This window comes from Nelumbo lutea, chromosome 1 (assembly GCF_056320005.1).
Source record: "Nelumbo lutea isolate HS-2025 chromosome 1, American lotus-T2T, whole genome shotgun sequence".
NCBI lineage: Eukaryota > Viridiplantae > Streptophyta > Magnoliopsida > Proteales > Nelumbonaceae > Nelumbo > Nelumbo lutea.
Genome location: NC_142684.1, coordinates 17,995,311 through 18,005,652, shown reverse-complemented (window position 1 = coordinate 18,005,652; position 10,342 = coordinate 17,995,311). Strand labels below are relative to the sequence as shown.

General features: G+C 38.6%; 1 protein-coding gene across 11 annotated transcripts in view; it reads left to right on the top strand.

The window, feature by feature from the left end:
* Positions 1-449: 449 nt before the first annotated feature.
* The window catches only part of LOC148873770 (uncharacterized), a 77,689-nt gene continuing 67,796 nt past the window's right edge, over positions 450-10,342 (top strand). For 3 of the 11 annotated variants that reach the window (XM_088963597.1, XM_088963605.1, XM_088963607.1), the window contains exons 1-2: positions 726-1,138; positions 1,797-6,100. In XM_088963597.1, coding sequence (XP_088819723.1) covers positions 2,042-6,100 — 4,059 coding nt within the window. In that variant the 5' untranslated portion in view covers positions 726-1,138; positions 1,797-2,041. Of the gene's footprint in view, positions 1,139-1,796; positions 6,101-10,342 lie in introns of all 11 variants that reach the window. The other 8 variants (XM_088963601.1, XM_088963606.1, XM_088963602.1 and 5 more) reach the window with 7 other exon arrangements.

Genomic DNA, 10,342 nt, shown 5'->3' with positions numbered 1-10,342 from the left:
GCGGCTACTAATGGATTTGGATCAATATACCTACAGATGTTGACTACCAAATGCCCCAAAGATACTGCCTTGGCCAATTACAGCGTTTTCAGCAGTGTGAAAAGATCAAAAGATTGAATTTATTTCTCCATGAATGATTAGAATTACCCATTAATTCCACCTCCACTTCTTTTTTTCTTGGAACACATAAGCTCAAAGTATGTTAAACCATTGTCCTCGAAATCATTCTGTTTACACTATGCATTCGGTATACGCTTAATTCGGGAACGAACTTGTGATCCATGAAGAATTTGTTTTCCAACAAGCGCGTGGAACCATCATTCGTTGGCAGAGCCTCTTTACTTTCGTGAAAACAAACTTGTTAAATTTATCAAACTTACCCAAATCATCGCGAAAATTAAAAAATCGATCAGAGCTTATAAAACGATCACATTTGTCGAAGTCTCCTCGTTTCCAGTAGGCTACACAGTACAGTCTGCGTGGATAATTCATGTGCCGAACACCATTCGAATCTCTTCACAGTCTTGACATGCATGTACGCACGCACGCGGAAAACTCTAACCCAAAGCAAAGAAGTAAAAAAAATACAAAGACGAAACCCACCTAACCCAAAAAGGTACGAGCTCGTCTAATGTCTGTGGTCACATTAGTCACAGTCTTTCTCTCTTTCAAACCTTTGTTAAGAGTTAAGACTACTTAAAAAAGCTCACTTTTCAAGAATCAGTGTGACTGATGTGTTTAAAATGGGGCCACGACGAGTACATATACAGCATACAAAACAACAGATACGTACATGGCGAGTCGGTGAGAGATGGTGGATGATGGATGGAGAGCAGGGAGAGAAGACTGGAGAGTGTAGCACTCGGGTACATTGTGTGCGTTTCCCAAAGCCAGAGGGCCAAAGCCAAAGCCAAAGCCACCATCTCTTCGATATTTACTAGTGGGGTCTGTCTATTTTAGAAGGCGATGAAGCCAAAGGACGGTTCTTTTATGCTCTCTGCGTCGTCTTCTTCTGCCCTAGCTGTTGAACGTGGCCGAACCATCTGCAATTGTGGGAAAACCCTAACCCTAGTCATAAACCCTTTGCTGCTTTCGCTTGAAGACTGGAACCGTCATTTCCAAGGTGTTTGTGTTGCATGTATGCCTTTTCGTTCTGAAGTTTCTTTATGAAATTTGTTACTCTACTGGTATAGTTTAATGGGTGTTCCACGTTTTCCCAAAATTGAGCTTTGTTTTCTTGCATGATTTAATGGGAGGAATTGGTATGCTAAATGTTGTGTTTTGGGTAGTCTTCTTATGAAAGGAGGTTTCAAAATGGTCTTTTTTTGGGTGTTCTCTTGCGTGTTCATTTCTCTGTTTCTTTTCTTGAGGTCGAAATCTTAATGTGGATGATGCTTTAACTTTGTGAAATTTGGTATTAGGGAAGGACTGTGGATTTTAACTTTACAAGGTTCGTTTTAGATTTTCTGGAGCCGTGCTTTTGTTTACACGAGTTTATTTATGCTTCTGTTTTGATCCAAATGCTACAAATTTAACTTTCTTTTATCTTATTTTTCAAAATACATTTCTAGTTTGCAGTGTTTTGTGAGTCTGGGGTGTCAAGGGGGGAGATTCCTTCCTGTAATTTTCTCTTGGGAGATAATAGAGAATTCTGCACTTTCAGTAATTCCTGTAGGTTTTCTCCTAGAGAAAAGGAGTAAGTAGTTACAAATCTTATACTAGAGTTAATGTGAGCATTAGAATGCTTCTTAATGCTCTTTCGTTATTTTTTCTTTCCTTTTTGTGTTGGTCTTTAGTTGCAGGTTTTATAGTGACAATAGGATGGCGTGAACTGAGAGTTTTCTTATGTTGATGCATTGTGGTCTTTTCCCTTCCCCATGTTTATTTGCAAGGTTGTAGACAAAGGCTTCTAAATTTAATGAAGGGAGAACTGGATTTTACTCCACCACGAGAAATTATTTGCTTGTTGGGGCTATTTGAATTAATTATTTATTTTGAGAAATGTTGAGAACAATGTAGCTGTGGAAAGGAGTTGGCAAAGATGTTATTCAGCAAAGAAATTGAGTGTTTGTATGACGATGACTTTGAAGGTTCAATTGATGAGCACCGAATTTTTAGGGAGGTCTTCTATGGAAATGAATCAGGAAGTGCTGCTAAGAGATGTCTTGTTACTGGGCTTATCAATTTTGAACCAGAGAACAGTTACTGCCCAAATACATTGCTATGCACAAATAGTGAAAATTCGGTTCTAACCAGTCAGTCCTCTACAAAAGATTTATTTGTGGAAGTTTCTGGTTCTGTAAATGATGATTTTGAGTGTATGAAGGGGAACCTGGATGGAACTAGCAAAGGACTTTCGAAGTCTGGCAGCCTTCTTGAGAGCTCTACTTCTTTGAATGACGCTGCAGTGAAAGCTAAGTTGAATGACGCTGCAGTGAAAGCTAAGAGGATGCAATGGTCAGTTGATCAAATTTCTGATGTCAAGGATAAAATTACAACTCAATGTTCTGATGTGGGAAGGGATTTGATTCAATTGGAGCAAAGGAAAGAAATTCTTTCTGTTGCTTCTCATCCAGAATCATGCCACATCAATCAAACAACAATATGCCATTTAGTTGAATCTTCCAGTGAGGGTATTATCTCAAGTTGTTATTTTCTTAAGCAACATGGAGAGATGGGCAGTGAAGTTCATGCAGATGATGGTGACGCTTTTAATTATAGAGCGTCAGAAAACAAGTGTAAAGTGTCAAGCTTTCTTGGAATTGCTGGAAAGAAAGTCCTTGAAAGTAAAGCAATTAGTCAACCTCTTCCTAACGAAAGCTTTGCACCTGAGCTTTTGGTTGCTGATTCATGCATCACTGTTGAAGACAAGTCTGGAGCCCTTCTGGGTTCCAATGAAAGATCCGAAGAATCCATTATTTTAAACTCTGACATGGTTAATGTGTGGCAGAGGAGCAATTCTGTAAGGGATCCTCGTCCCAATCTCCGTGCTCATATTGATCGTTTATTTAAGGCTTCTGGCTGGAGCCTTGAAAAGAGGAAAATAATTAGCAGGTCTTATTGGGCTTCAGTCTATATATCACCCAAGGGAAAAGTTATTCGAGCATTCCATATAGCTTGGAAGTCCTGTGGTGAAAGTTTGTTTGCTGATGGATGTGGTTTAATGCAGGAACATTATGGGAAACAGTGGACTAATATCAACCAATTTTGGACTGACTTATGTAATACATTAAAAGATATTGAAAAAGAGATGCATCTGATGGATAGTACTGCTGTGCTGGCTCAGCATTGGAATCTTCTAGATCCATTTGTGACTGTGGTGTATATCAACAAAAAGATTGGTGTACTAAGAGGAGGAAAGGAAGTTAAAGCAGACAGGAACTCATTGTTGATTGATTTAGACAAGAAGCCAGATGTTGCTTTTGCAATGGAAAATGTGGATGGAGTTAGGGAGCAGATTGCTGGGGATTTGATGTTAGCTCATGAACTAGGCACACGGGTGGATATTCATTCTCATGATTCTTTTCCTGTCACTACTAGAACTGTAGATATAGTGGTTGAGGAGGTTAAGGAACATATTCTCAAGGAACAATATAGCAAGGGGGATTTCTTGGCCCTTGGTCAGTGGCGACATGGAGGGGAAGGAAACACATTGAAAGGTATGCCAATTTATGTAACTACGGAAAAGGGTAGGTTCCCTGGAGCAAATACCAGAGGTAAGATTAGAGATCAGCTTGCAGGAACCTTAAATGATCAAATGAGCAGCTGGAATTTGAGTTCTGTACCGGTTCTCTTTTCAGACATCACAGGTGTCCGGCCAGATGGCGTGCTGAATAATGCTCCAACTACTTCAGGAACTGTAAATATGATGGATGGACAAGCTGGAGATCTCCAGAACTCTGGTGAAAGAAGTTCTGGAAGGAGGCGCGGAAGGAAAAAGAAAGCTATTAAAGATGCATTGGTTGATTTGTGCAAGGAAAATGCTGTTATTTATAAAAGAAAAGATATTGATAGGATGGAAAATCAGTTAGAGAGATCTGCTCTGGATCAGTTGGGCTGCAGAAATGAGATTTCTATAACAGCTTGTAATTCAAATGGCACATTGGCACAGGTGGATACTTGCTTGTCTTCTACTATTTTAGTTTCTAAATGTGTGGCTGAGGGGATTGTATGCAATTGTAGTCAGAAGGGTGGTGGTGACAGTAGTTGCTCAGTGCTTATTCAACAAAATTGTGAAGATGAGGATCTTGTACTCAACCATAGCTCCAAAGGGTTTAGCAGGAAACTTTGCTGTGATGGAGAGGTAGGCAAAGGAAACCTAAAGAACAAGGCAAGGGTCATAGAAAGTGAATCTGAGGTTAAAGTAAATAATGTGTCTTTGAACTCATCAGTTGATCTGCTTAAAAATTCAAGCACATTTTTAAGTGGTGTGAACCTAGCGACAGGAGGGTCAATTCATTCTATGCCAGAAGGGTCCAATGCAAATAATTCATTGGTGCAACATACTGTGATAGATCAAGCAGATGAAAGTATGCCCTTTGCTTTGGATGTGGAAGTCAATGGGATAGATGTGCTGAAGAATTCAGTGATGGAAAGAACACAAGAGGGTATGCTGTCTTCTAGACATAATGGAGACTTTGTAACAGGTCTTGAACTATGCAAGCAATCTGCAGTTGAACAGCGGAAGATGCTTCTTTATCCTCAAGAAAAGCTATGCCATGGAATGATAGAGAACCCAAAGGAGGATCTTTCTCAGAGAGGCATGCCTGAAATCATCCAAGAAGTTACAATGCGACGTGAAACACGGTCTTCTTCTCGAAAGAGAAGTGTCTGCAGGGATGGTTTATCATCTGATATGGACATTAAGAAAGATAGTTTTGATTTTTCACTTGGCCAAGGGGAACTAGTTTCGTCATTCAAAAAAGAGAAGAGTCACAGGGCTGCTGAATCATCAACACCTGAGAATGATCATGAATCTGTGGCTACAGAAATCAAATCAACAAAGATGACATATAAGAGGTCTAAGAATATTTCTGAAATTAAGACAACCAAATTAAACAGAAAATCAAAGAAGTTATGTCTATCATCACCTCAGAAGGTTAGAACACGGAGTTACCAAAGAAATAGGACTCATATGCATCTAAAAGAACACCAGAAGTGTTGCAAAGCTAATGCAAGAAATGATAGTAGTCGCAGAAGATCTTCCCCTGCCAGCAGTCTTCAGCATCAAGGTGCAAAAGGATCCAAGTTTAAGAGGTTTCATCACCAGTGCAATGGATCAGATGAATTGCATGTGGTCACCCCAAGTAGGAAGCGTAGAAGGAAACTTCACTTCGAGAATGGCATTGATGAAATCCCTTTGCAGGTGAACAGTATTTCTCTTGCTTCCCAGAATTGCAAGAAAATTGGCAGGTCAAGAAAATCTGTAGTCCACAGTGAAAATGGACCAAAGAGATTGCATAGATGTCAGATTGAGGATGATGACCTTCTGATTGCTGCTATTATTAAAAACAAGGATTTCAGCCCCTCCACCAAGGGATCTACTGTGGAGATGGTCTGTAACTCAAAATCTTCAAAATCTGTTAGAAAGCTTAAAAGTCAAAGGGGAAGTTGCAAGTTGCTTCCACGAAGTCCTGGTAAGGGTGGAAAGCACTACAAGGATGGTAAGTGGTCGTCCTCAGGGCCAAGGTCAGTGCTGTCATGGTTACTTCATTCTGGTGTAGTGTTTGTGAATGATGTGATCCACTATCGGAGCCCAAAAGATAATTTAGTGGTTAAAGATGGCTGGATTTCAAGGGATGGTATACTCTGCAAGTGTTGCCGTAAGGTATTTTCTGTGTCTGAGTTCAAGGTTCATGCAGGTTTCAAGCTGTATAGACCTTGCATGAATCTTTTTATGGAGTCTGGAAAGTCATTCACCCTATGCCAGCTTGAGGCTTGGTCTTCTGAATACAAGTCCAGGAAAGGTGGCAGGCAAGCAATGCAAGTTGATGAGATGGATCAAAACGATGATACATGTGGACGTTGTGGAGATGGTGGGGAGTTGATATGTTGTGATAACTGCCCATCAACTTTTCATCATTCATGCTTGTCTGCACAGGTTTGTTTCCTGCCACTGTTACATACACATGTTGATCAGTAATTTATTAAAATATCAGTTTCAAAGTGGTCTGAACCTCCCTAATTATGAAGATGAAGGGGACAATAATAGCAGCATGGTACCGAACACACCAGCAACCGATAAAATAGAGATATAATCTTACAAATCTCCTCTGGGGCCTTGTATCCCCCATGCCAAGTTCCTCCTTAGGAACCCCTGTTCTAGCTAGAGAATCTGCCATTGCTATTTGTTTCTCTTGGGATCTGCCTGAACCAGTGTAGGCAAGTTGCCAAAACTTTTGCTTCTCTAAACATAAACCGGTCGGTCCAAGCAACTTCACTGCTCAATGATAACCAGCTGATAACTACTTTGCCATCCTCATCTACCATCAGATTGGACCACTTTGAAGAGAAAACTAATTTCAGTTCTTGAAGGAGTCCAATGGTTCTGCATTTAATAATGTTCCTTTACCATTTGGATCTGGTGCCACTTTGACATATTTTGTGATGTTTTATATGGTAATTGGAAAAAGTATATTAAACAATAGAGAAAATATACAAGTTGTACGTGGACATTATAGGCCAACTAAGGAAAGGAAGTGGAGGTAAACACCAAAAGGCAGTAAAAAGTTACCCTAGCAAAGCCCATTCTCTGTACAGTTAGCACACATATGTAAAAGAGGAAGAAAAAGACCAAAAACCAAAATCCTCCACAAGTGACCACAACTCCCAGCAACAGCAAAAGAAGGAAAAATTATGATATCCACCACCTTGGGCATCTACCGCCATAGCAAAAAGTTACCACAGTCCAAGATAACAAGAAAGCACACCCCCAAAAAACAACAAAATGATCTCAAAGCCCCATGAGCTTACCCAAACCAAAACCACAACCAGACCTTGAATCTCTAGGCCCTCAACCCATGAAATCCACATTTGTCATTTCTTCCCTCTACCCCTTGAGTATCTACTTTCAATGCATTGCCTCAACCCTCCAAACATTCTGTGCTTTCCCTTAGAACTGTCAAGGTTGCTTGACTCATCCCTAGCATCCGGCTATTTTTACTTGATATTATTTAATGCTTAAACCTTTCATTTCTGGAGGACAGAATTTTGACATGGATATGGGGTATCAAACATGGGAAAGATCTAAAATCATGGACATGTCCCACTCCATGTAAATGCATACAAATATATGAGCATGTGCTTTTCTGCATGTGGTTGCATGTGCATTTTGAATGTTACCAAAATGCAAAGTTAATGGTGTACTAAAACAATGAGACAGTCATGTAATCTGCATAAGAAATGGATTTTGTGTACCTTTTGAAGTATATAAATAAGGACAAACATTTCCATATTGTTCAACCTTGTTTCTGACATATCTGTTGCATTGACATGTGCCTAGCATGCCTTATATTTATCAATACTGTTGCTTAGTCACTCGTTCTTACTTTCTCTCTGTCATATATTATTGTGATTGATACTTGAACCCTCTAGGGAATAGGGATGACAGTGGACTAATCTAAACAGGTAACCTTCCTTGCCTTGTCTCTATTGGGACAGGTCTGGTGTCAAGGTCCCTAATTGGGTTTGCACCAGAAACCTATCTTAGCCTATGAAGTTGTACTTTGTTGAGGTTATAGAAGCATGATCAAATTCTTTGATTTTTTTTTTTTTTTTTAAATTTGTTAAGGCCTGGTTTGTTTTCAGAGCTGTTTTATTTGCATTGGTGTACAAGTATGAGAGTGCAAATGATTTAAGTGCAAAATTTGATTTATTTTTGTTTCAGCTATTGCTTGATTTTGTATGTTTAAATTGCAATTGAAGTAAAATAAAACTTGAGTAAAAAAAAGTAAAACCCAAAGCAAAAGTGAACCAGAATTTGCATTCTTTTCATTTGCGTTCTCATGCATTTTTACTAGTGCAAATGAAATTGTGCTGCAAACAAACAAAGCCTAAAGGAAAAAAAGGGAAAGGACGAAACATTTCTTCTTTTTCATCTCTCCTTCTTCTTCCTCTTCTGCATCCTTTTATACCTACCTACTTATATGCCTGCCTACTTTTAACTCAACCTTTAGCCTTGATCACCCAGTGGCTGATGGTCCCAAACCTTTTTTTCTCAGTACTTGCCTTAACGTTCACCTTCTAAATGGGGATTCAAACCATGATTGTTACTATTAATTAAGGAATGGTACATGTGATATGTGCCAAGCTTCTCATCTTCAGGTTAGAAAATGTATGTTACTCAGATGCGTCAAAGACATGCCGGTGTTTTAAATGGTGAGCCTATATACAGGTGAGGCACACTTCAGGGCATGCCCCTTGTCTGAACCCAAGCACAGTCTATTCCAACTTGGCGTGTCTTGTGCCTCAGCCCAGACATGCACCTTTTTTAAATTGATTGTTTTCTTGTTTTTTAGGGATTCATATATGTTTTTTAGGAGTTCATATATTTTTGATTGTACACTAGTAATGGTCTATTAACTTTTAAAATGAACAAAAACAAAGACCTATCAAATACCTAAAGCTTTAGTTTTTGCTAATAGCATAGCTTTCAAGGCACCAAGGCGAGGCTAGGCGACAGGGGGGCGCCTAGTCGCCTAGGCGATGGATTTTTTTCAAGTAAAAACATGTATCCTTGGGTAGTTCCCTAGGTTCCATAATCCTTAATAAATATCCATAATTTTCATAAGAAAAGAATAAACTTCATGTTAAAGTATAGAAAATCAACATAGTCCAACATATTCACGAGAAGAAAAAGAAGAAAGAAAAGAAAATTCAAAAAATATAGGGCCTGAACCCCTATTTCTGTTATAGGAAAAGAAGAAGAAATTAGTATATAAAAACACAAAATTAGTAAGAAAAAGAAAATAATATGTTGATTGGACAGCATTTTATGTTCTTTCTTACTTATTGGTTCAGGTTTTGAAGTCTTTGAGGGTTCAATACAGCATTTAGCAATGTTTGTGTTGATTAAACCCTAACAAACACTTACTAGGAGATGAATAAATAAATTGACATGAATCGTTGAGTGCTTGAAACACTTTGGTACAATTTACATATGTTTTCTATCACTTCCACATTTTCACTTTGAATTGTTTTAAATTGATCCAATGGGTTTTTTAAAATATTTAATTTCTTTTAAAATTCAGGTTTGCATTTTTATGCATTATTGTTTTTTTTTTTGTATTTTATTTTGATTGTTTTTGCACATCGGGCTCTAAAGGCTCTTGTGCTATTTTTGTGCCTTGCACTTTTATAACATTGGACATGGCTGGATATGGTATTGGATACAAAAATTAAGCTAAAAATTGAAGTATCTGACATCATATGGCACTCTTGTACAAACATTCAATATTGTAGAGGAAACTACCACCTAAGTCCAGCTATTGCTATTACACTTGATGCTCAAACAAGAGTTCTCAAAATAATTGATCCCCTTTTGTCCCTTGTTTGGCCATAGTGTCAACCAAACTATTTGTTGACCTATGTATCCAATGGAAAGCGACTCCAAATCCCTCACATCTGGTTATCCCCATCCCCGTCCCCACACCCCCACTCTTTGTGACTTTTTATAATGTCAACCCTTTAGTTTTTCTTTTTTATTTTATTTAAAAAATTAAAATTTACAATCCTATTAAAAAAGATTCAAACATATTCAACCATATTTTTTAAAATATAAATATATAAATGTATGCATACATATAACATATATATTAGTGGGGATCCCAACGACTCTAATTGCAGCAGTTCAGAAGAGGAAGGTGATACCAGTTCAGATGAACTTTCTAGTATTGGAAGTATTCAGGGCTTGGAGAAAAATCCCTCAGTAGAGTTGGAAGAATACAATTTGGAGAGTTTTTTCAATCAGCACCTAGACCCTCAAGTTTCACAAGGCCAGACTAATACACCAAACAGGAGGGTAGGACTGTTAGTACTAACGCCCCTTCGAGTCATGTTATTACAAATACCCCTTCCCTCCAAGGTAACTCTGTTCCTTTGTTTTTGGGTGCTAATGTTGGAAGGTGTAAGTGGAAGAAGGGAAGGCAACATAGATAGTAGTCAGTTGATTGAACGACATGTCCAACTATTTCAGGGTAATGCCTTGTATTCCAGAAAGGGGGAAACAAGCCAGAGTCAGGAGCAAACACAGAGGGTTAGTTGGACAATACAGGAGTTCAGCTAGAGGAAGAACACTAATACTCCAAAGAAGGTTAAGGCACCAGGTTTGGTTCAACCCTGGTTT